The following is a 26,814-nucleotide window of genomic DNA, read 5'->3' on the forward strand; positions in this document are numbered from 1 at the left end:
TGTATACTATGTATACTATGCTGTATAGTTATGCTGTATATAGTTATGCTAGTCATGCTATACACTTTGCAATACACTATAATGTTTTTTCTTCACATTATTCCTTGCAGGTTCTTTTTTGTATATACGATCAGTCCTTATATACTTGATTTAGATGCAATACTGATGTATTTCATGTTTCTCCCCCCTCAAATGTATGTAGTCTCTTTTTAGACTATTTTTGTACTCATAAACAGTACTATTTGTAGATCTGGTATGTCCTATGTCTAGATGTAACAGTACTGTCTATCTGTATATCATGTATGTCATATGTTATGAATGATGAATTGAAAATGGGGGACCCTGATGTAAACAAGACGAACGTCTTTCTCTGGTCTGTGTATTGAGCTGTACTGTATTGTATATTGTACCCATTCTGCAATCTGTTAATACAATTTTCAATCAATTGAATCAATCAATCAAGGAATAAGTCATTCATCATTAAAACAAAACGCATAAAAAACAACTAATCGACAAAAATATATAGATATATTTTCTTCAGGCTCAGAAGTTAACTTTGTTTTTATTACATGTAACGTGGTTGGCGCTAGGTGTGGGTGTAGCCAATAGATATTTAAATATGATCAGCGCAATGGTCAGCCTATCCTGTCAGGGATTACAATCACATGACATAACAAACATGTCGCCCCCAGTATGTAACGTTAGAGCATTGATCTTTGGAACTTTGTAGTGGTGTTGTTGTCGATATCAGCTTATCTGCAAAGTTCGCTGCATTTCTTCGCTTTGGTAACGTTAATTTTTTAATTTAAATTTTTTATTATTTAATACAACATGCATATAGACAACTCCTAGCCAGCATATTTGCTCCTAGCTAACGCTTACTCCATCTGAGTTTGTACTTTGCACGCCTTGTAACGTAACGCTAAGTAAAATGTGGGTGATGAGCACTGGGCTTTATGTTTATCTAACAATACAATATATTATCATCTTTCCATTATGTTTGACGTCCTTTTCTAAATTCAAGTAACATACTACATTGCCTTATGTGGAGTGTAGACCAGTTTGCATTCATATGGATTCAGTAATGATGAAATGAAAATGTGGGGCCCTGATGTTTGATTGATTGATTGAAAACGTTATTAACAGATTGCAGAATGGGTACAGTACAGTACAGCTCAGTACATACAATTGTTAAGGGGATGCAGACCAGAGAAAGACTTTCGTCTTGTTTACATCAGGGTCCCCCATTTTCAATTCATCATAACATATATGACATACATGACATACAGATAGTCAGTACTGCTACATCTATACATTTATGACATATCAGATTTGCAAATACAGTACTGTTTGTGATACAGAAGTGTCCAGAAAAAGAGTGTATATACATTTGGCGTAGAAACTGTACATTGGAGGAGGTTGGGTGGGTGGGGTGGGTGGGTGAGGGCTGTACATTGGAGGTGGGGGGGGGGGGGTTGGGTAGGGGACACATACACATTTTACACTGTACATTGGAATACTGTACACTGTACATTGGAATGTAAACAAGACTAAAGTCTTTCTCTGGTCTGCATCCCCTTAACAATTGTGTGTATTGAGCCGTACTGTATTGTACCCATTCTGCAATCTGTTAATAAAATGTTCAATCAATCAATCAATGCGTCTGTCGCCCAACTTCCTCGGCTCTCGTCAGCCGCTGTGTGCTGTTTCACCGGGAGATGGCGACGGGAACAGCCTTGATTTATGACGAGGAGATGACCAAACACAAACTCCTCTGGTCCTTGTAAGTAGATACCGTAATATGATATATAACATAAGGCCTAACAAAAATAATAGTTGGTTTCAGGTTGGTTGTCAGTTTGGCCATGGGTAGGTAGGGAATTTTTTTTTTTTTTTTTTTTTTTTTATTCTTTCCCACGGCGACTATGGATAGGGAATTTCTTTATTTAATTAACCCTTTCACTGCCACACGACAGAAGGTTAGCCCTTTACTATCACACAACCGACGGCGATGCTCCATCATTAGCATCATTAGCTCCGCGGATGCGGAGCTAATGATGCTAATGATGGAGCATCGCCGTCGGTTGTGTGATAGTAAAGGGCTAACCTTCTGTATTGTCACAGTGAAAGGGTTAACCGGCTGTCGTGTGGCAGTGAAAGGGTTAAAATGTTCACAACAACATGGATGCATGTACTCTGCCAGCATGTTTAATATCCATAATACTAAATGTTTGACTAAGATTTCTATGAAACTTTATTCTAAAAAAAAAAAAAAACTGATTTTTTTTTTTTTTAATATATAATTTTTTTTTAAAACTCATAAAATATATTGGGTCACACCTAAATCGGCAGGGTCGGTCGGCAACCTGAAACCAACCATTATTTTTGTTAGGCCTAAATATATAAAATACGGTGCTTCGCCGTATTTGCCACCTGTTGCAACATTCATTACAACAATCGTTAACAAGATTCTTCCTCCAGCCCAGACTGTCTGATTGAGGTCCCAGAGCGTCTGACAGTCAGTTATGAAGCACTGGTCAGGAGTGGTTTGGCCGATCGCTGTGTCAACATACCAGTCCGTGAGGCAACTGACGCAGAGATTCTATTGGCCCACAGGTTCGTTTCTACCAAAATTGTTAGATGGACTGCATTTATATAGCAGCTTTTATCCAAAGCGCTTTACAACTTGTGCCCCACATTCACCCATTCACTCACACATTCACACACCGATGGCAACCATGCAATATGCCAACCTGCACATCGGGAGCAGTTAGGGGTTAAGTGTCTTAGCTCGAGGAGGAGCTCGGGAACCTTCTGATTGCCAGACGACTGCTCCACACACACACACGCACACACACACACACACACACACACACACAACACGCACGCACGCACACACACACACACACACACACACACACACACACAATTGGACAATGCTGCAATAGCAGCTGGTAAAACGTTGGCGATTTATGGAATGACCATTGTTATGTGTCCAAAACCCAAAATAACTGAACTGAAACTGAACTGAACTGAACTGAACATACACACTCAGACATTCTATTGTAATGTAGACTGAGCTGCATGTAGCTTGCCATGTGTTCCACAGTGAGGAGTACCTGGCAGCAGTGAAGAAGACGCCTCACATGACTGCAGAGGAGCTGCTGCCCTTCAGCCTGCAGTACGACGCCGCCTTCTTCCACCCAGTTAGTTCTGCACTTTCTAAGCTTATTGGTCTCAAAACAGGCCTAAAGACTAATTGACCTATCTCAAACCCCACCCTCTTTTCTTGATTGTCCGATCACAACTGTTATAATAATAATAATAATAATGATACACTTTATTCGTGTAGCACTTTTCATACAAGAATTGCAGCCCAAAGTGCTTCACAGCAGTGATGTAGACACCAAATAGACATAGGAATAACATTTGCATAAAATTGCCATAATTATAGATGGGCATAAAATTAGCAGATAATTGATATTAAAACCTCCCAGAAAGATTGTAATATCTTTGCGTGTCCTTATAGGAGTTTTGTCTTGGTGAAGGACGGAGGCGTTAGAACTTCTTCTCCTGTCAGATTTTCATACTTATTTCTCTCTTTCATCTTGACTACAACATTACCAATTTGTTGAGCACATTTGGCGTGCACCATAGATTTAAGGTGATCCTGGTATAGGCTGTAAAGACAAAGTCGTCTCATGTTTTACTTTTTATTTAACTATAAGCCGTTTTTGTCCTGTTCCAGAGCAGCTTCCACTGTGCAAAGCTGGCTGCTGGGGCCGCACTGCAGCTGGTGGACAATGTGATGATGGGGAGGGTGCGGAATGGCATGGCTCTGGTCAGGTCAGTTTGCTATCAAAAACACCAGGGCTGGAGTCAGTTAATTTACTTAATTTACTAATGATACACAGCAGATCATTCACTCTCATGTGTTTATGGATAGACTGGGTAGGATTACATTCTAATGCTAAAAGATTTGCAGTATTTGAACTGTGACCAAAATCCCTCTTGATTTAATTGAAAATTAATTGAGTCCAATTTCCGACAGACGCACAGGAAACGCAACTAAATGACAATGGTTGACTAAATTGTGGAATGTGACGCCAGCCCTTAATGAGTGGATGTTACGGCATGTAGTGCTGTTAGTTTAGTGATGGACGGACAACCTTTCCTCTCTGTCGTTGCTCCCACTAGGCCTCCAGGACACCACGGCCAGCGCAGCGCTGCCAACGGCTTCTGTGTGTTTAACAACGTGGCCATAGCTGCTCACTATGCCAAGAAAAACTATGGGGTCAAAAGGTAATACGGAATAATATGAGAAGCTCCCTCTACTTTTCTGTACCCAATTACAGAGATTCATATATAGAAGAAAAGTATATATATAAAAAAAAATATATAATATATATATATATATATATATATAAACTAAAAGGAGAAAACCTTCAAAGGAAAGAAGGGACCGCACACTCCACAGGACTCGTTTTTGCTTATTTATTGTTTGCACAACGCGTTTCGCTGTCGCTTCCTCAGGTGCTATGCAGCAGGTGTCATCAATGATCATCATTATGTATAGCATGCTCCACCCCACATCGTAATACATCAAGCCCATTGGCTACTCAATTATCACATTTAATTTGATGATTTTGCAGGATGTAATGCATACAACTCTTAGTATAAAAATGATGCATAGAGACCACATATATACATACTCATTTTTGAAAATTATATAATACAAAATGAGAGAAGTGACAAATCTTAACATATCAAGCCCATTGGCTACTCAATTATCACATTAAATTTTATCATTTTGTAGGATACATATCACTTTTATGTATAGAAATGCCTAGATACCACATACATACACAGACTCATTTTTGAAAATTATATATAATAAAGCAATATGAGAGAAGTGACAAATACCTAGGTCATTAGACCTGATAAATAGTTTAAAACAGACTTAAAACCACACCCATATAGGTTACACAGAACGGATAGTGGTTACAAAAATGGATTCAGCTCGAGGGATTCATTTAGACCATGGGGTTCCACAGAATTCAAAGTAAAAATCCAGTACGCTTCCCTTTGTAAGAGAAGCTTTACTATATTACCGCCCCTCGGTGGTAGGGTGACTCTTTCGATTCCAATGAACCTTAGAGAGGCTGTGGAACCATGATCTCTCTCCTTATAGTGTCTCGCAATGGCATAATCCATATTGTTGTTCCTAATGGCTGCCTTGTGTTCTGCTATTCGCACCTTCAAATTTCGTTTTGTTTGTCCAACATAGACCTTACCACAAGGGCATTTCAGCATGTATATCACATGAGTGGTGTTGCAATTAATAAGGTCCCTTATTTTATATTCCTGCCCAGACTGTGGGTGGTAGAAAACTTTTGTTTTCATAGTGTTTGAACAATGGGTACATCGACCACATGGATGGTTACCACACAGCTCTGTTAGCCAGTTAGAGTGACTTACTACAGGGGATTTATACATAGAATTGACTACAGCGTCCCTTATGTTTTTTCCCCTTTTAAAACAAAATCTTGGTGGTAATGAAGAAATGTTTTTTAAAAGAGGGTCACATTTGAGTATGTTCCAGTGTTTGTCAATAATGTTTTTAACAACTTGAGATGAAGTACTATATTCTGAAACGAATGTGACTCTGTTACCAGGGGTGTCGCTTTTGTCAGATTCCAAAATAGTTTCCCTCTGTACATGTTTTGTCTTATTTCTGGCTGTGTGCACCACTGATGCCTTGTATCCCCTCTCTTCAAATCTGTTACTCATTTCATCTGCCTTCCTTTCTAGGTCTGTGGGATCACTACAGATACGTTTAAGGCGCAGGAATTGTCCGTATGGGATATTCTCTACCATACGTCTCGGGTGATGACTCTGTGCATGTAAAATAGTATTACGGTCTGTTGGTTTACGGAAGATAGTAGTGTTCAGGTTTCCCTCATTGTCAGCTGATATCCGTAAGTCTAGGAAATCAATATGTTCTCTGCTGTGTACCATCGTGAATTTTAAAGTGTGATGTGTACCATTGATATACTCCCTGAACTGGAATAACTCATCTTCCGAGCCAACAAACACCATGAGAATGTCATCTATGTACCTTTTCCAAAAAATTACATTTTTCAAGAGGGGCGAGGCATCTTGGTTGTGGATAAACTGGGATTCCCAGTGGCCCATAAATAGGTTGGCGTAATTAGGTGCAAATGCAGAACCCATGGCAGTACCCTGGATTTGAATGTACCATTTATCATCAAGCATGAAGTAATTAGATTTCAAAATAAAATTCGTCAAGCTGAGTAAAAAATCAGAGGAGACTTCATCATTTGTACCCAGAAAAAATGACATAGCCGCCAGGCCGTCCTCATGTGGAATATTAGTATAAAGACTTTCTACATCAAAGGATACTAGATATGCATTCTGTGGGATGGAAGTCTTTAACGACTTCAACACATCCCTAGTATCTGCAAGGTATGAAGGTAATGTCTTTACAATATCTTTGATAAAATAGTCTACAAATTGACTTAGAGGTTCTGATAAAGAATTGTTTCCTGAGACTATGGGGCGTCCTGGCGGGTTTGTCAGTTTTTTATGAATTTTAGGTAATAGATAAAAAACAGGTGTGACAGGGAATTCAACTTTTAGGAACTCGTATTGTTTTTTTGTGATGTTCTTACTTTTAAGTGCATCATCTAGTATTTTATCTCTGTCTGTCATTAACTGTTCAACAGGGTTGTGAAGAAGAGACTTATAAAATGCAGTATTGCTAAGTTGCCGTGTGGCTTCATACATGTAATCATTGACATTTTGTATTACAATAGAGCCACCCTTATCTGCCGGCTTGATAATAATTTTGTCATTTTTTCTCAATTCGTTTAGAGCTCTTCTTTCAACCTCAGTTACATTTTGATGCTTGATTGTCTTGTCTGATGATTTCACAAATGTCTGGATGTCTCGCTCAACTAGTTTACTGAAAGTGACCAAGGTAGGATTCAGAGTACTAGTGGGACAATAAGTTGATGATTTCTTCAATTTATTCATAGGATTAGTAGATATAGTCTGATCAGTATTTCTAAAAAGGTGTTTAAGGTGTAACAGTCTGAAAAATTTGTAGCAGTCCACTTTTAATTTAAAGACATTCACCTTATTTGTTGGAACAAATGATAGACCTTTACCTAATACCGATTGTTGGGCTGGTGTGAGGGGACAGTCCGAGATGTTGATCACGGCCTGTTGCTCCTGCTCCTGGTGACGACAGATGGCGGGTTGATGTCTTTTCTTCCCCCGCCTCGTCCTCTTCCCCTGGTCCCTCTTCGTTGGTTGTTGTGTCGTGAGTCGTACCGTGGACGTGCGTCTAAAAAACGCGCATCCTGGGAATGGGTCGAGTCACTTGACAGGGCAGGATCAGACTCCTCGGTTGTGTAGTTTCCTCGGTTCCCGTCGTTGCGTTGGAATCGCTCCCTCTGGCGTGAGGCTGCTGGACGTCGTTCTTTCCACGCCGAGTCACTTGTCAGGGCAGGATCTGACTCCTCGGTTGTGTAGTTTCCTCGGTTCCCGTCGTTGCGTTGGAATCGCTCCCTCTGGCGTGAGGCCGCTGGACGTCGTTCTTTCCACGCCGGTTGTTGCCACTTGTAGACGGTCCCTCTCTTGAAGTCCTCAGCATGTCGTTCGAATTTGTTCCTTTTAAGAGTTTTAAGTTCACTCTCAAACTTCTGGAGGTCATCTTTCATCTTGCGTTCCAGGTTTGTGAATTCATCAGAGCCCAGTTTCACAACCAGCTCGTCTTTAATACGTTGAGCCTCTCGTTTGGCTTTGTCAGCTTCATTTGCGGTTTGTTCAATAGTAAGCAATATCAAGTCCATGGAGCATTTATTCAGTACTTGCTCCCATTTTTTTATAAAGTCGGGGTCCTCTCTTCCAAAAGCAGGTTGCTTGTGGATTCTCAGGCCGCGTGGAATCTGCTTGGCTTTCCAATATTCAGAGAGTGCAATCGAATGCCACTTTGGTCGACACTCTTTAATGTATGAGTCCTCTAAAGCAGTCTTTAACTCACTTACGGCCGAGTAGTCCATGTGTCTGTCTTCACCATCAAATAGAGACTGCTGTGACAAGATCTTTTGAGCCTCTGTGTCACTAATCGACAGGCATTGAGCCTGAGATAGTTCTCCGTCAAACATCATGGACCCTTTAGAGTGCGACGAGACGATGTGGTATCTTGCTGGGGATCCACGCGAACAATTAAACTAGATAGGACTCGTGCACATCTGGTTGGACCCCGACTGGAGGTGCAGGTCAGCGCAAGAGAGATAAATAAACTAAAAGGAGAAAACCTTCAAAGGAAAGAAGGGACCGCACACTCCACAGGACTCGTTTTTGCTTATTTATTGTTTGCACAACGCGTTTCGCTGTCGCTTCCTCAGGTGCTATGCAGCAGGTGTCATCAATGATCATCATTATGTATAGCATGCTCCACCCCACATCGTAATACATCAAGCCCATTGGCTACTCAATTATCACATTTAATTTGATGATTTTGCAGGATGTAATGCATACAACTCTTAGTATAAAAATGATGCATAGAGACCACATATATACATACTCATTTTTGAAAATTATATAATACAAAATGAGAGAAGTGACAAATCTTAACATATCAAGCCCATTGGCTACTCAATTATCACATTAAATTTTATCATTTTGTAGGATACATATCACTTTTATGTATAGAAATGCCTAGATACCACATACATACACAGACTCATTTTTGAAAATTATATATAATAAAGCAATATGAGAGAAGTGACAAATACCTAGGTCATTAGACCTGATAAATAGTTTAAAACAGACTTAAAACCACACCCATATAGGTTACACAGAACGGATAGTGGTTACAAAAATGGATTCAGCTCGAGGGATTCATTTAGACCATGGGGTTCCACAGAATTCAAAGTAAAAATCCAGTACGCTTCCCTTTGTAAGAGAAGCTTTACTATATTACCGCCCCTCGGTGGTAGGGTGACTCTTTCGATTCCAATGAACCTTAGAGAGGCTGTGGAACCATGATCTCTCTCCTTATAGTGTCTCGCAATGGCATAATCCATATTGTTGTTCCTAATGGCTGCCTTGTGTTCTGCTATTCGCACCTTCAAATTTCGTTTTGTTTGTCCAACATAGACCTTACCACAAGGGCATTTCAGCATGTATATCACATGAGTGGTGTTGCAATTAATAAGGTCCCTTATTTTATATTCCTGCCCAGACTGTGGGTGGTAGAAAACTTTTGTTTTCATAGTGTTTGAACAATGGGTACATCGACCACATGGATGGTTACCACACAGCTCTGTTAGCCAGTTAGAGTGACTTACTACAGGGGATTTATACATAGAATTGACTACAGCGTCCCTTATGTTTTTTCCCCTTTTAAAACAAAATCTTGGTGGTAATGAAGAAATGTTTTTTAAAAGAGGGTCACATTTGAGTATGTTCCAGTGTTTGTCAATAATGTTTTTAACAACTTGAGATGAAGTACTATATTCTGAAACGAATGTGACTCTGTTACCAGGGGTGTCGCTTTTGTCAGATTCCAAAATAGTTTCCCTCTGTACATGTTTTGTCTTATTTCTGGCTGTGTGCACCACTGATGCCTTGTATCCCCTCTCTTCAAATCTGTTACTCATTTCATCTGCCTTCCTTTCTAGGTCTGTGGGATCACTACAGATACGTTTAAGGCGCAGGAATTGTCCGTATGGGATATTCTCTACCATACGTCTCGGGTGATGACTCTGTGCATGTAAAATAGTATTACGGTCTGTTGGTTTACGGAAGATAGTAGTGTTCAGGTTTCCCTCATTGTCAAACATAAGGGACGCTGTAGTCAATTCTATGTATAAATCCCCTGTAGTAAGTCACTCTAACTGGCTAACAGAGCTGTGTGGTAACCATCCATGTGGTCGATGTACCCATTGTTCAAACACTATGAAAACAAAAGTTTTCTACCACCCACAGTCTGGGCAGGAATATAAAATAAGGGACCTTATTAATTGCAACACCACTCATGTGATATACATGCTGAAATGCCCTTGTGGTAAGGTCTATGTTGGACAAACAAAACGAAATTTGAAGGTGCGAATAGCAGAACACAAGGCAGCCATTAGGAACAACAATATGGATTATGCCATTGCGAGACACTATAAGGAGAGAGATCATGGTTCCACAGCCTCTCTAAGGTTCATTGGAATCGAAAGAGTCACCCTACCACCGAGGGGCGGTAATATAGTAAAGCTTCTCTTACAAAGGGAAGCGTACTGGATTTTTACTTTGAATTCTGTGGAACCCCATGGTCTAAATGAATCCCTCGAGCTGAATCCATTTTTGTAACCACTATCCGTTCTGTGTAACCTATATGGGTGTGGTTTTAAGTCTGTTTTAAACTATTTATCAGGTCTAATGACCTAGGTATTTGTCACTTCTCTCATATTGCTTTATTATATATAATTTTCAAAAATGAGTCTGTGTATGTATGTGGTATCTAGGCATTTCTATACATAAAAGTGATATGTATCCTACAAAATGATAAAATTTAATGTGATAATTGAGTAGCCAATGGGCTTGATATGTTAAGATTTGTCACTTCTCTCATTTTGTATTATATAATTTTCAAAAATGAGTATGTATATATGTGGTCTCTATGCATCATTTTTATACTAAGAGTTGTATGCATTACATCCTGCAAAATCATCAAATTAAATGTGATAATTGAGTAGCCAATGGGCTTGATGTATTACGATGTGGGGTGGAGCATGCTATACATAATGATGATCATTGATGACACCTGCTGCATAGCACCTGAGGAAGCGACAGCGAAACGCGTTGTGCAAACAATAAATAAGCAAAAACGAGTCCTGTGGAGTGTGCGGTCCCTTCTTTCCTTTGAAGGTTTTCTCCTTTTAGTTTATTTATCTCTCTTGCGCTGACCTGCACCTCCAGTCGGGGTCCAACCAGATGTGCACGAGTCCTATCTAGTTTAATTGTTCGCGTGGATCCCCAGCAAGATACCACATCGTCTCGTCGCACTCTAAAGGGTCCATGATGTTTGACGGAGAACTATCTCAGGCTCAATGCCTGTCGATTAGTGACACAGAGGCTCAAAAGATCTTGTCACAGCAGTCTCTATTTGATGGTGAAGACAGACACATGGACTACTCGGCCGTAAGTGAGTTAAAGACTGCTTTAGAGGACTCATACATTAAAGAGTGTCGATCAAAGTGGCATTCGATTGCACTCTCTGAATATTGGAAAGCCAAGCAGATTCCACGCGGCCTGAGAATCCACAAGCAACCTGCTTTTGGAAGAGAGGACCCCGACTTTATAAAAAAATGGGAGCAAGTACTGAATAAATGCTCCATGGACTTGATATTGCTTACTATTGAACAAACCGCAAATGAAGCTGACAAAGCCAAACGAGAGGCTCAACGTATTAAAGACGAGCTGGTTGTGAAACTGGGCTCTGATGAATTCACAAACCTGGAACGCAAGATGAAAGATGACCTCCAGAAGTTTGAGAGTGAACTTAAAACTCTTAAAAGGAACAAATTCGAACGACATGCTGAGGACTTCAAGAGAGGGACCGTCTACAAGTGGCAACAACCGGCGTGGAAAGAACGACGTCCAGCGGCCTCACGCCAGAGGGAGCGATTCCAACGCAACGACGGGAACCGAGGAAACTACACAACCGAGGAGTCAGATCCTGCCCTGACAAGTGACTCGGCGTGGAAAGAACGACGTCCAGCAGCCTCACGCCAGAGGGAGCGATTCCAACGCAACGACGGGAACCGAGGAAACTACACAACCGAGGAGTCTGATCCTGCCCTGTCAAGTGACTCGACCCATTCCCAGGATGCGCGTTTTTTAGACGCACGTCCACGGTACGACTCACGACACAACAACCAACGAAGAGGGACCAGGGGAAGAGGACGAGGCGGGGGAAGAAAAGACATCAACCCGCCATCTGTCGTCACCAGGAGCAGGAGCAACAGGCCGTGATCAACATCTCGGACTGTCCCCTCACACCAGCCCAACAATCGGTATTAGGTAAAGGTCTATCATTTGTTCCAACAAATAAGGTGAATGTCTTTAAATTAAAAGTGGACTGCTACAAATTTTTCAGACTGTTACACCTTAAACACCTTTTTAGAAATACTGATCAGACTATATCTACTAATCCTATGAATAAATTGAAGAAATCATCAACTTATTGTCCCACTAGTACTCTGAATCCTACCTTGGTCACTTTCAGTAAACTAGTTGAGCGAGACATCCAGACATTTGTGAAATCATCAGACAAGACAATCAAGCATCAAAATGTAACTGAGGTTGAAAGAAGAGCTCTAAACGAATTGAGAAAAAATGACAATTATTATCAAGCCGGCAGATAAGGGTGGCTCTATTGTAATACAAAATGTCAATGATTACATGTATGAAGCCACACGGCAACTTAGCAATACTGCATTTTATAAGTCTCTTCTTCACAACCCTGTTGAACAGTTAATGACAGACAGAGATAAAATACTAGATGATGCACTTAAAAGTAAGAACATCACAAAAAAACAATATGAGTTCCTAAAAGTTGAATTCCCTGTCACACCTGTTTTTTATCTATTACCTAAAATTCATAAAAAACTGACAAACCCGCCAGGACGCCCCATAGTCTCAGGAAACAATTCTTTATCAGAACCTCTAAGTCAATTTGTAGACTATTTTATCAAAGATATTGTAAAGACATTACCTTCATACCTTGCAGATACTAGGGATGTGTTGAAGTCGTTAAAGACTTCCATCCCACAGAATGCATATCTAGTATCCTTTGATGTAGAAAGTCTTTATACTAATATTCCACATGAGGACGGCCTGGCGGCTATGTCATTTTTTCTGGGTACAAATGATGAAGTCTCCTCTGATTTTTTACTCAGCTTGACGAATTTTATTTTGAAATCTAATTACTTCATGCTTGATGATAAATGGTACATTCAAATCCAGGGTACTGCCATGGGTTCTGCATTTGCACCTAATTACGCCAACCTATTTATGGGCCACTGGGAATCCCAGTTTATCCACAACCAAGATGCCTCGCCCCTCTTGAAAAATGTAATTTTTTGGAAAAGGTACATAGATGACATTCTCATGGTGTTTGTTGGCTCGGAAGATGAGTTATTCCAGTTCAGGGAGTATATCAATGGTACACATCACACTTTAAAATTCACGATGGTACACAGCAGAGAACATATTGATTTCCTAGACTTACGGATATCAGCTGACAATGAGGGAAACCTGAACACTACTATCTTCCGTAAACCAACAGACCGTAATACTATTTTACATGCACAGAGTCATCACCCGAGACGTATGGTAGAGAATATCCCATACGGACAATTCCTGCGCCTTAAACGTATCTGTAGTGATCCCACAGACCTAGAAAGGAAGGCAGATGAAATGAGTAACAGATTTGAAGAGAGGGGATACAAGGCATCAGTGGTGCACACAGCCAGAAATAAGACAAAACATGTACAGAGGGAAACTATTTTGGAATCTGACAAAAGCGACACCCCTGGTAACAGAGTCACATTCGTTTCAGAATATAGTACTTCATCTCAAGTTGTTAAAAACATTATTGACAAACACTGGAACATACTCAAATGTGACCCTCTTTTAAAAAACATTTCTTCATTACCACCAAGATTTTGTTTTAAAAGGGGAAAAAACATAAGGGACGCTGTAGTCAATTCTATGTATAAATCCCCTGTAGTAAGTCACTCTAACTGGCTAACAGAGCTGTGTGGTAACCATCCATGTGGTCGATGTACCCATTGTTCAAACACTATGAAAACAAAAGTTTTCTACCACCCACAGTCTGGGCAGGAATATAAAATAAGGGACCTTATTAATTGCAACACCACTCATGTGATATACATGCTGAAATGCCCTTGTGGTAAGGTCTATGTTGGACAAACAAAACGAAATTTGAAGGTGCGAATAGCAGAACACAAGGCAGCCATTAGGAACAACAATATGGATTATGCCATTGCGAGACACTATAAGGAGAGAGATCATGGTTCCACAGCCTCTCTAAGGTTCATTGGAATCGAAAGTCACCCTACCACCGAGGGGCGGTAATATAGTAAAGCTTCTCTTACAAAGGGAAGCGTACTGGATTTTTACTTTGAATTCTGTGGAACCCCATGGTCTAAATGAATCCCTCGAGCTGAATCCATTTTTGTAACCACTATCCGTTCTGTGTAACCTATATGGGTGTGGTTTTAAGTCTGTTTTAAACTATTTATCAGGTCTAATGACCTAGGTATTTGTCACTTCTCTCATATTGCTTTATTATATATAATTTTCAAAAATGAGTCTGTGTATGTATGTGGTATCTAGGCATTTCTATACATAAAAGTGATATGTATCCTACAAAATGATAAAATTTAATGTGATAATTGAGTAGCCAATGGGCTTGATATGTTAAGATTTGTCACTTCTCTCATTTTGTATTATATAATTTTCAAAAATGAGTATGTATATATGTGGTCTCTATGCATCATTTTTATACTAAGAGTTGTATGCATTACATCCTGCAAAATCATCAAATTAAATGTGATAATTGAGTAGCCAATGGGCTTGATGTATTACGATGTGGGGTGGAGCATGCTATACATAATGATGATCATTGATGACACCTGCTGCATAGCACCTGAGGAAGCGACAGCGAAACGCGTTGTGCAAACAATAAATAAGCAAAAACGAGTCCTGTGGAGTGTGCGGTCCCTTCTTTCCTTTGAAGGTTTTCTCCTTTTAGTTTATTTATCTCTCTTGCGCTGACCTGCACCTCCAGTCGGGGTCCAACCAGATGTGCACGAGTCCTATCTAGTTTAATATATATATATATATATATATATATTTAAGGACTGTGCTTTCTAAGAATTGGTGCACACTTTGGTGTTTTATCTTTGTATTTGTTTAGGGTGCTGATAGTTGACTGGGATGTACATCATGGACAAGGGGTTCAGTACTGCTTTGAGGATGACCCAAGGTGAGAGCCTTTTCTCTCAGAAGGACCCTGAGTTGCCTATTATTATTATATTATTATCACTTAATCTTTAGCTGTTTATACTGACTGTTGTGTTTTTATGGAAACCACTGACCTATGGACATCATACATCTCTGTGTATACTACATTTCTCAGTGTACTATATTTCTCCTGGCACCGCTATGAGCATCAGAAGTTCTGGCCTAACCTTGTGGATTCAGACTATAACAGTGTTGGCAAGGAGAAAGGGGCTGGCTTCACTATTAATATACCATGGAACAAGGTAAGTCCCGCCTCTCTTGTTGCTGTTGCTATGTCCAACAAACATTTAACCCTTTCACTACCACACTACCAAATGGTTAACCCTTTCACTGCGACAATACAGAAGGTTAACCCTTTCACTGCCACACGACAAAGGGTTAACCCTTTCACAACCACACTACAGAAGGTTAACCCTTTCACTACAGACGGTTAACCGTCAACACCCTCAACAACTTCCGCCCAATCTCCAACCTCCCCTTTCTGTCAAAAACTCTAGAACGAGCTGTTGCCACTCAGTTAAAATCCCACCTTGAATCCAATAACCTCTACGAACCCTTCCAATCCGGCTTTCGCACCAAACACAGCACAGAAACCGCTCTATTAAAGGTCACCAATGACATTCTGCTATCTGCTGACTCTGGTTCCCTCTCCATCCTCATCCTCCTTGACCTCAGCGCCGCCTTCGACACCATCACCCACTCCATCCTCATATCTCGCCTCCAGTCCACCATTGGGATCACTGGCACTGCCCTCTCCTGAATCAAATCATATCTCTGACAGACACCAATTCATCTACACCAACAACTCCAAATCCCCCATTGCCCCAGTCCCCCATGGTGTCCCCCAGGGTTCAGTACTTGGTCCCCTGCTGTTCATCCTCTACATTCTCCCACTTGGACAGATCATCCTCAAACATGGCCTCAGATTCCACTGCTATGCTGATGACACACAGCTCTACCTTTCCACCAAGACCATCACTGCCACCACCCACTCCACCCTCATCACCTGCCTTTCTGACATAAAAATCTGGATGCAAATTTCTTTTCTTAAAGGTCCCATGTTTTGCTATTCCTTTCACTATTTGGGCAATTGTACACAATTCCTGTGAGTCTATGGAACACATCTGTAAGGTTGTTAAAAAAATGCATTGTTTTGTATTTCTAATCAAGTACTCTAAAGCAGCATTTTTCCACTTCAAGATTTCAAGCTGTTTTGGGCTGGGCTCTGCCCATACTTGCAAAGCGCTTTGAGTGACAGTTACCAACCTACGTTACATCCAGCCTGTTTGAAAATACTAGAATCCAACATAGTCTGGTGAAAACGCACCTTATGTTATGGATGGATCATCACCGTTTGTCCTCTTCCTCTTCATAATAATATTCAATAGTTCGCTCTAGGCAATCGCCATTGTAGGCGATCGCCCAGCTGTAGTCTGGACTCTGGGGAGCTCTCAACTCGGCGACAAATAATGCCTCGGCCGGTGTTGTGCCGAATTCGGACTCCCTGCCAGAATCCAACTCCCCCTCGTGTGAACGCACATACACTATCAGATTTCTGTCATAAAACGATAAAGCTGACAGAAATACAGGAACGTTTGGATTATATTTAAAAGGCTTTGACATTGTAAAAATGAAATAAGTGGATTTTCGAAGCTGTAAGCTGAATACAAGTCATAGGAACACCCATGTTCTTCCCCCTTCCTACTGTATAAGAAAGAGGAAAATCGCAAAACGGAGAAACGCTACAGTAAAATAGTAACGTTAATACACTATTGACACATGTACAGACAGTTGACAGTTGCTTAGTAATGATTTGACAACTTCTGTCCATAATAAATATAACCCCGACAGTGAATCAATGACTAATTACGACATTTTCTTTTTGGGTCCTGAATACTCGATTACTCGCTACAGCTCCCTTCTTTAGTAACATCCTGGAAATCATCCTGGAAATCATCCCAGCATTATAAAGTCCTTGATTCTCAATGTCCTCCTTGCAAAAATGTGCGGTACACATTTGGCGGGTCTCGAAAAACAAAACAAACATGGCCCATTGCTGGCGGATCACGACATCATCAGGAAATTAATGCAAGGACATATTCGCTGCTTGGCAGTCAGGAACAGCACAACATATCTTTGCTCATAACGTTTTTAAATGCTAACCCAATGCTAACTAACTGTTAAACTTCAATTCCATGCATTTGCTTGCGTACTGCAATAAATAATGGTTGAGTGTGCGAGGTGGTTACAAACATAGAGGGGGCGTTACTATGCAGAGGAGAATTCTTTCTACGTCAGCAAAACAGTCAAATTCGAATGGCTTAGTTCAGTGTGGGAGCATCTCCTGAGATCTGAACTGGAGGAGTGCGCCAAAATGAGAATTAGAGAAATAGACATTGTTGATACAACCCCAGATTGCTAGAAAACAATGCTAAACAATGGAAATGGCAATTTATAAGACAGGGGACCTTTAAACTCAACTGTGACAAATCTGAACTACTCATCATTGGCCCCAATTCCCTGACCCGCCCCACCCAGCATTTTTCAGTCAACATCGACGGCTCCAATGTCACCCCCTCCACCCACATCCGCAACCTAGGTATCATTCTTGACCCCACCCTTTCCTTCCTCCTGCATGTAAACCAGATCACAAAAACCGCCTTCTTCCACCTCAGGAACATTGCCCATCTACGCCCCTCACTATCCTTCTCTGCTGCTGAAACACTGACCCATGCACTCATCACTTCCCGACTGGAGTATTGCAACAGCATTCTGTATGGCATATCCACCAAAATCCTCAACAAACTACAATACGTCCAAAACTCTGCTGCTCGCATGCTCACCTCCACCCGCCGCTCCGACCACATCACCCCCATCCTCCACGATCTACACTGGCTCCCCATCATATACAGGATTCAGTTCAAAATTCTACTCATCACCTTCAAAGCCCTCAACAACCTGGCCCCCTCATACCTCTCTGACCTCCTTCCCCACCTCTCGCCTACCCGCTAACCTCCTCCAACCCATCAGGACTAAGCTCCGGACCTGGGGCGACAGGGCCTTCGTTGCAGCTGCCCCCACCCTCTGGAACGCCCTGCCAAACCATATCCATCATGCAGACACCCTCTCATCATTTAAAAAAGCCCTAAAACCCCACCTTTTTACCCTTGCCTTCAAGCCTTGAACTCCTTCCTCTCTCGCCTTTTATATAATATTTATTTTATTTATTTTTATTTTTTATTTTAAACAGTATTGTTTATTTTGCTCTGTAAAGTGTCTTTGAGCATCCGGAAAAGTGCTATACAAAATGTATGTATTATTATTATTACTGTAACATTATATCAAATTCTGCTCTCCATTCCTTTTAGTAGAATGCGTCTTCCAGTGTGGTGTCTGAGAAAGTATTGCCTAAAGACAGTTTGATTGGAGCATCACTTTGTCAATCATGAAATTATGTAGATGGTAAAGATAGCAATGCCTTGTCTTATAGGGACTGCTACCGTATAATTTCATTGAGCTGTAATTAACACATGGATTCAACATCCCCGGTGACATCACTTGTGGCCATATTCAAACACTTTTACTCTCCATAACTGTCAAAACTAAATGAACGTGTGCAAACCTGTTTAGAGTTTGATGTGTGAGATTATGTGCAAAATAAATCGGCATTGTTTTTATTTTTCTTACCTAATATGTTTGTTTAGGTGGGGATGGAGGACAGTGACTATCTAGCAGCTTTCTTCCATGTCCTCCTGCCTGTGGCCTATGAGGTGAGCCTGGGAACGCAACACCTTTTGAACATGTTCTGGATGTGCTTGTTCTGGATGTGCTTGTCTCTCCTATCAAAGATTATCTATTTATTTAATGAAATTCTCTTGTTCCAGTTTTCCCCAGACTTGGTCTTTGTGTGTGCTGGCTTTGACTCAGCCATAGGTGATCCAGAGGTGAGAACCTTTTATATGAATTGCAACGCAGTGTTATTAGGTGTGTAATACTACCAAAAGCTTCTATCCTTTTTTCTCCTTCTATTATATTTTCAGCACTATGTTTGTTTAGCAATGATTTTAAGTGTTATTAGCTAAATATGAGCTTGTAGAAATCTCTGCGCATTGCATTGGAAACCGGGTGATTTAGACGCGAGGACAGGAAGTCGTCATGAAATCATTGTAGTCCTAAGAAAGAGGAGACCCAGGGCTTTCAATGGACGTCTACATTTCATAAAACTACACTACCCAGCTCACACCAGCCGCAGACATAGGAAGGCTAACCATTTTTTACCTACAAATATTGACATGAATGTCGTGTTTATATCTCACAGGTAAAACAAACCTCAATGTTATTGCCATAAAATACAACATATATTGTTTCTTTACCTTTCTGTCAACGTCTAGGAAAAAAACATGCAATCCGGTAAAAAATGGCGGAGCTATGGACATTATACAAAAGTAACTGTACTTACAGTACATTTCATTCGCGGTCTTTGCTGCCCTGTACCGGGCGCCTGGTGGTACTAAATCCAGATTTAACTCTGCCATTGGAAAGAGGAGATTTGGGACGATCCATACAGTAGATGTATGACCTGGCCATAATAAGGTAATTTATAGGCCTGATATTCTATATTCATATTTCATATTGCATGTGTCCGGATAGCAAAATTCAGTACTGTATAGATACAAAATCCCCTGTAAATCATCTGCCCTTTGTTCATTTGCTTAGATTTTTAGTACACTTGATCTCAAGAAGGTGCTGAATTTTTCACTTTTGATCAATGTTATGGTGTTATTCACCGTCAAAGATGGAAAGCCTAAACCTAATCATCTATATTCTCCTTTGGTTCATTACAATTTACTCAAGCATAGTAACAGACACAATATTATTATTATTATTATTATTATTATTATTATTATTATTATTATTATTATTATTATTATTATTATTATTATTATTATTATTATTATTATTATTATTATATATATATTTTTTTTTTTATTATCTTTTTCCTCCTTCTTTTTCCGATTTTTCTCCCATCCCAATGTTAGTCGTTATGCCAATTCCCAATCCCCTTCCTGGTCGTTGCACACTCTACCCGGCCCTACCGTCAGTCTGGGAGGGCGGAGACTATCACATGCTTCCTCCGACACGTGTAGCCAGCCCACTGCTTCTTTTCACCTGGCAGCGCGGACTCTCACTGGGAGAGTGTAACGTGTGGAAGGTCACACTACCTCTCCCAGATCCTTCCCTTGCTGTGCAGGCGCCCCGACCGAACTGTAGGAGTCGCTGTTTACAACGACCAGGACCCACCCACGCCGGCTTCCCACCCGCTAACACTGCCAATTGTGTTAGTATGGACGGTCGGCCAAGCCGGAGGCACCACAGCCGGATTCGATCCCACTGGCTCTGTGGTGGTAGACAGACGGCCGCCCCTCAGACACAATATTTCTGATACTGGGAATACATTCCCCGGGGGCCATAGATGTCCCTAGATACCAAGAACATGCAAATGGACCTTGTAGAAGTGGAGCAATCTTCCATTTACTTGGGTATGTACTTTTAGCAGAATTTTCTGAAAATATGGCTCAGGCTTAACAGGTTAATGAATTTATCATTTAAAACGTTTTTGTGCGTCTAAAATGACTGTTGTTGTTTACATGTTGCATAGATGTATCCCCTCCCTACTTCCCATTTCCCCATGTGGAATGCACCTGATTGGATTAAATGACATGCCGGTGCTCTAGTGCGACATCTAGTGGCCGAATGTTATCTATAGCACTTTCTACAACTATTTATATTTGTTCACAGGGTCGCATGTGTGCCACCCCAGGTGTCTTTGCCCACCTCACACACCTCCTAATGAACCTGGCTGGAGGCAAGCTGTGTGCTGTCCTGGAAGTCAGTACCGCTGTCTTGTCACCCTGTTTGGAAATGACTCACATTAACATGAACACAAGAAGAAGTAGTCTACTTTGCTTATATTTAATTATGTGTGTTATCACCGCTTTACAGGGTGGGTACAACTTGACGTCTCTCCCCCAATCCGTGTGTCAGACAGTCCAGACCCTGCTTGGCGATCCCGCCCCTCAGCCAACGGGACTGGGCGGTCCCTGTGAAAGGTCTGTTTAGATTAGATAAGATTAGATTAGATTAAAATAGTCATTATACAAGTACTGTACAAGTACCAGCACAACGAAAAGAAGTTTGGCATCCAACCAGAGTGCAAATGTAGCAGTAACATGCAACAGCAATATACAATGTACAGGTGATTAAACCGGGAATAAAATATATAAATTAGTACTACTGAGTGTAGTGCTAATCAGATGTATACAGAGTTGTAATATAATATGTACAGTGATACAGGTATAAAGACAGTATGGTAGTAGTCATACTGGCCAGCAGCGTAACTAGTAAAAGTAGGTAAGGGATATGTACAGATATAGATATAGTATCTACAGATATGTAAAAGGATTATGTGCAGGTAAGTACAGACAGGTGTGGATATATATATACATATATATACACGTGAGAATAAATATATATACGGTATATACAGCATTCTTGTACATGCTATCATACAGAGTTATGACCCTCTTTGCGCCGCCCCTGTGCCTCAAATAGATCCGCTATCAGCTCTATCTTTAATCTTTCAAAATGTTCAGTTGCTATCGCTATTTGCTTTATCTTTAATCTTTCAAAATGTCCAGTTGCTATTGCATGCACTCATCTGTGTTTCACTACACACATGAGTGCATGCTTACCAACTGTCCGTCTGCAACACTACTATCACCAACATCTAAGAAGGGAGATCCCCCCTTGAATGGCTCTTCTAAGGTTTCTCTCCTCCACACTGCCTGTGGAGCTTTTTTCCCTATTGTTAGGTTTTAGTGAGTTTTTCCTTACCTTCGCGTGGGGTATGTCTGGGAGTGCTTGCATTCTTAAATTTTTTATTTTAATTTCTTGCATTTATCTAAAAATGTTTGGACCTTATCGTGTTCTTGTTCTGTTCTTGACTTATTGTTCTGTTTTCTTCTTGACTTGTTTAAAGAAGACCTGTACGGCCCATGGGGACATTAACGTGTGTTGTCGGGCCTTATAAATAAATTTGATTTGATTTGATTTGGGTTATATGCAGGTGTATAAGTACACAAACTGTAGTCAATCTCTTTTCCTTTCTCCTTATCAGTGCTCTCAACTCCATCCAGTGCGTCCGATCAGCTCACAAACCGTACTGGTCCTCTCTCAAGCATGCAGGTATAACATAACCACACTACCCTTGTCTTGTTGGCTTCAAACAACTGTAAATAAAAACCTCCTTTTAGAGGGGAGGGTGATGAGGCAATACCTTAGTCAGACACATTCAATCTCCTTCCTTCTTCATTTCTCTCTTTCCTCTCTCCTTCTGAATATCTATCGCCTTCCTCTTCTTTAAGCCGTCTGCTTCCTCTTTTGCTGCAGGACAGGAACACTCAAAACACACAAAAACAGCATTTATGGCCCAAAAGCATTTTAATTACCTTTTACTTTACTTCCTTTCATTGAGCTCATCATTACTAGGGATATGAATTTGGAAACCTAACTGCAGTTATCTATAGATTAATAATCAAAAATCTATCTTAAATTATGTGTGTTCATTTATTTAGTCATTCATAATCTAATACTGTGAACTAATCGGTGTAATATTTTCATAGCATGTAATATTCAATTAGCACTAATCTAATCAGTTCTGTCACTGTTGTATTTTTATTTAAAAATATATTTTGAAAGGGAATCAAAATGAATCACAACATGGTGAAATGATGCACTGATATCTTTGCCTAAAGAACAGGAATTGAATGGAATAATTTCTCAGTGCAGTCGTGCACTCATTAGATCGGGTGCATTTCCATTGCTCTCAACGGAACCTGTACTAATCCCATCATTCTTCCAGCTGATCCACCCGCCTCCGAACCCAGCGCCAAGCGCTCTAAAGTGGAAGAGAAGGAAACGGGAGAGCGAGAGCTTGGCGGAGGTGAAGAGGAGGAGCAGGAGAAAAAGGAGGAGGTGGTCTGGCCGGAGCCTCGGCAGCGCCCTGCTCCTCCTTTGCGTACTGCGGCGATGCTCCCCGATGGCGTGGCCTGCCCAGACGGATGCCAACGCTTCAGCTCACCACAGGCTCCCGATCCACTCGTACTCAACAAACTCCGGTGACTATCTTAATTTTTTAAGGAACTTAACTTAACTTAAAAGGATCAGGGGTCTCATTTATAAAACAGTGTGGAGAATCCACACTAAATGTTTGCATACGTAGGAATGAGGAAACCTTCATGCGGCTGAAAATATTCCGACTTATAAAACCGTGCGTATGCCTACATATTATATGCAAATACTCTTTATGAATCCCATTCAACTTGAAATTGTGTGGCACATGAAGGTACAGTGTAAGGAAAGCTGATGTACTAGCCTAGTAATTCTAAGGTATATAATTACTAGGCTACTGTGTTTAATTTTATTTGGAATGGAATAAATGGAGGATTTGAACATTTAGTTTTACAGTAGAGCTTGAAATACAGTATCAACACATTGTGAATTAAATATTAACTACATTAAATATTACTAAATTAAATATTCATTACAGTTCCAAATAATTCTATAAACGACTACTATGGGTTTTGACCAAATAGGAGTAGCACAAAATAAACATATACTATAAAATGAATTCCTCCAAGGGGATTAATAAAGGAACAGTTGACTTGACTTGACTTGAAAAGCTTCCACTAAATGGTGATGGATTTAATTTTCATCCATTTAATTTCTGATCATATAATCTTTGTTTTAGGGAGAAGATCTTGAAAGAGTCAGATAACAAGGACACTCTCGCGACTCTTTGTGGCCTCATGTCCCTTGTTGAGAAAATGGAGAGAAACGAGGTACAGTATGAGGATATTGTATGTGGCTTGTTTTTCCCTGTACCTGGACAGCAAACCAATCACATGCCACTTCACTGCCTGTCAGGTTCGGAATGGCTTGGCACTGGTTATTGATGTCTCCATGGTGACGATGTGTGTTGTCCAGCATGCTTTGACGTCACTCACCAATCGGTATACATAACATTATTTTTATTTTTTTTAAATGTACTTTGCCATACTTTAATGTGCATGGCTACTGTATATATACATTATATACATTTGCTATTATGTATTCTCATTTCAAATGTGTTGTGGTCTTTAACCAGGGTGTTGCTGGTGTGTGTTGGTGACGATCCCCATGCCCCAACTCGCATCACAGAGGATGGGTGAGTAGCTTCTGTAACATAGTTCTTAACGCTGACGTTGTCATGAATCTCGTCCTCCCACCAGTGGAAATGTAATGGAGAAAAATAATAAGTAATTAATTCCACAGCAAGAACATGAAATGTTGACTAAAACCTTTCTTATGTTTCTTCAGGAAAACACTATTGTTGCAGATCAGCAATAAGGAGCCAGTGGGTCAGAAATCAAAATACTATGTTCCTGTGTGTCTAAAGAAGGTACAGTGACAAATAAACAGCATTACTATTATCCATCACTTCTCATTGTCTGTGCATGCCCTTGTACTGTGTATGTGTGTGTGTGTTTACGCACACGCATGGTGAGTAGAGAGATCAGTCAATCAATCAATCAATCAATCAATCAATCAATCAATCAATCAATCAATCAATCAATTAAATGTTATTAATCCCCATAATAAGAGTGCTTAAGGGCCCGTGTCGACCGGGGACGTTTTATGAGTTGTCAGCTCCTTTCTGTCATTCATTTCTATGCTACAGACGCGACGGGCGAGCTCCTTTTCCCAGCGCTCGGCGGCTAGCGTTTTTGGGCTGAGCGCTCCCAGCGCCTAAAGTTGAAACTAGTTAAACTTTTGGAGAGGAGCGGCGCTCATCAAGGTAACTTTTTTCGACCGGCCAATCAACATCGAGCAAGTGGCGGAGCCGCGGGAGTCACAAGACGCTCTGGAAACGCTCTGGGCATGCATATTTTTGCTTTTCAAAGCGGTCCGCCTTGAAAAAAACTTCCCCGGTGGACACAAAGCCTCAAACAACAGCAGGCATGAATATACAGAGATGGAGAGAATTGAGAGTGCAAGTGCATTAGAAGAAACTTCTACTACAAATCCATATGTTGGATTACCACAATATACAGTCCTCATGGGTAGTGCAGTTGAAGTGCAGAGTGCAAAACTATTGAAATGGCATTGTTTTTATTTGTGATTCTGTGCGTGTATGTCCATGTGTACAGGGTTGTAGTGACACGGCAGGGTTCATGCAGGCGGTGCTGGGCCTCCTTCTGCCCTTGGCTTATGAGTATGACCCTGGGCTGGTACTCCTGGTCCAGATGCCCGGCAGTGGGGTGTGTGAGAAGGCCTGGCTACAACTCACCAGTCTGCTGCAGGGCCTGGCACTGGGCCACACTCTGGTACTCATGCAGGTGAGAGGGGCAGGCCACTAGAATAGCAGCCAATAGTAACCGGCTGACCTCAAGATACTTCTCTGGCTGAACAACACATATGATAAATGTATATCTAATATAAAGCTTAAAGGGTCACCTTGCCCCCCAAAACAAAGCAGATTTATTTGAGAGTTTTAAGTTAAAAACAATTGCAACCAAATATCTAATGAACTGCAGTCTAATCTGTCCTTTTGTTTTTCCAGGAAGATCAGAAGACATCAGTGGGATTCACAGTCTCCTCCCTCCAGGGGGAGCCTGCTCCTTCCCATGGGCCCCTAGGAGCCCCTCTACCAGAGGATGTGGAGGCCCTGGAGAAACTGAGACACAGAATGCAGGCTGACTGGAAGCTACTACAAACTACAGGTAGGCAGATGGTTTTTAACACCCACACAGAACATCATAGAAATTCGAAAAGAAAGAAACTGAAATATATTCATCTGTATTAGTTGAATGGGGAATGTAGGAATGACGTTGAGATGAATTTGTGTTTTTGTCCTGGAAGCAGCACCAGAGAGTGGAATGGATGACAAGAACAACTGAAGCCAAGTTTACAGATGAGCTTCTGGAACCAGTTGGAGAAAATATATTTTAATTTTAACACTTTTGTAACAATGTACATACTGGTTTGTAACTTGTTTTTCTATTCAAACTCAAGTGAGTCCACATTTTGCATTTCTGAAAATTGCATCATAATGTTTTTCATCATGTGTATTTCGACATTAATTCTGAACTTCTCATGACCAACACGATGAATATGTGATGTTTAGAAAGCTCTTTACAACTCACATGATGCACAGAGGTGAATAAAGTACTGCTTTTCTATATCTATAGTGTTTCCATGGATTATTTCATCTTTTATTTTGATTAACTTTTGATATATTATTGAGTTATATGTAGTATAGCACTACTAATCAGCATGGCTCCATTTCTGTATAGTTTAAATCAATACAAAATGTTGTAAACGTTTTTAGATAACATAAGGGGCGGGCCTTGAACAATATTACCTGTATTCCTAGATTAAGCTATTATATAAGATATGGTATACTTGAGCATGTAACCTGGGCCTAATTAGGTTTTATTGAATACATAATATTCTATTAATTGTTCCACCTATCATTGTGAGAAATACAAATGGAAAATCTGTACATCTTTCAGTACAATCATAAACTTTCAGAGTATCATGTAGGCAAGAAGGTCACGTTTTCACATCATAAACAGCAAC

General features: G+C 40.7%; 1 protein-coding gene across 2 annotated transcripts; it reads left to right on the top strand.

The window, feature by feature from the left end:
• Positions 1-600: 600 nt before the first annotated feature.
• Positions 601-26,416, top strand: hdac10 (histone deacetylase 10). Of its 2 annotated transcripts, none has more exons than XM_084334656.1 (21): positions 601-786; positions 1,694-1,783; positions 2,482-2,616; positions 3,110-3,206; positions 3,749-3,846; positions 4,198-4,302; positions 15,029-15,097; positions 15,251-15,377; positions 18,840-18,905; positions 19,020-19,079; positions 20,935-21,024; positions 21,139-21,245; positions 22,313-22,380; positions 23,057-23,312; positions 23,945-24,035; positions 24,121-24,206; positions 24,341-24,400; positions 24,553-24,634; positions 25,383-25,571; positions 25,796-25,955; positions 26,095-26,416. In XM_084334656.1, the coding sequence occupies exons 2-21, from the start codon at positions 1,719-1,721 to the stop codon at positions 26,130-26,132; spliced, it is 2,049 nt and encodes a 682-aa protein (XP_084190782.1). In that variant the 5' UTR covers positions 601-786; positions 1,694-1,718; the 3' UTR covers positions 26,133-26,416. The 2 variants fall into 2 exon arrangements, with proteins under 2 accessions (XP_084190782.1, XP_084190783.1); XM_084334657.1 differs by having other exon boundaries at positions 602-786; positions 26,098-26,416.
• Positions 26,417-26,814: the final 398 nt, after the last annotated feature.

The sequence above is a fragment of the Notolepis coatsorum genome (genome assembly GCF_963971535.1).
Source record: "Notolepis coatsorum genome assembly, chromosome: 18".
Classification (NCBI taxonomy): Eukaryota; Metazoa; Chordata; class Actinopteri; order Aulopiformes; family Paralepididae; genus Notolepis; species Notolepis coatsorum.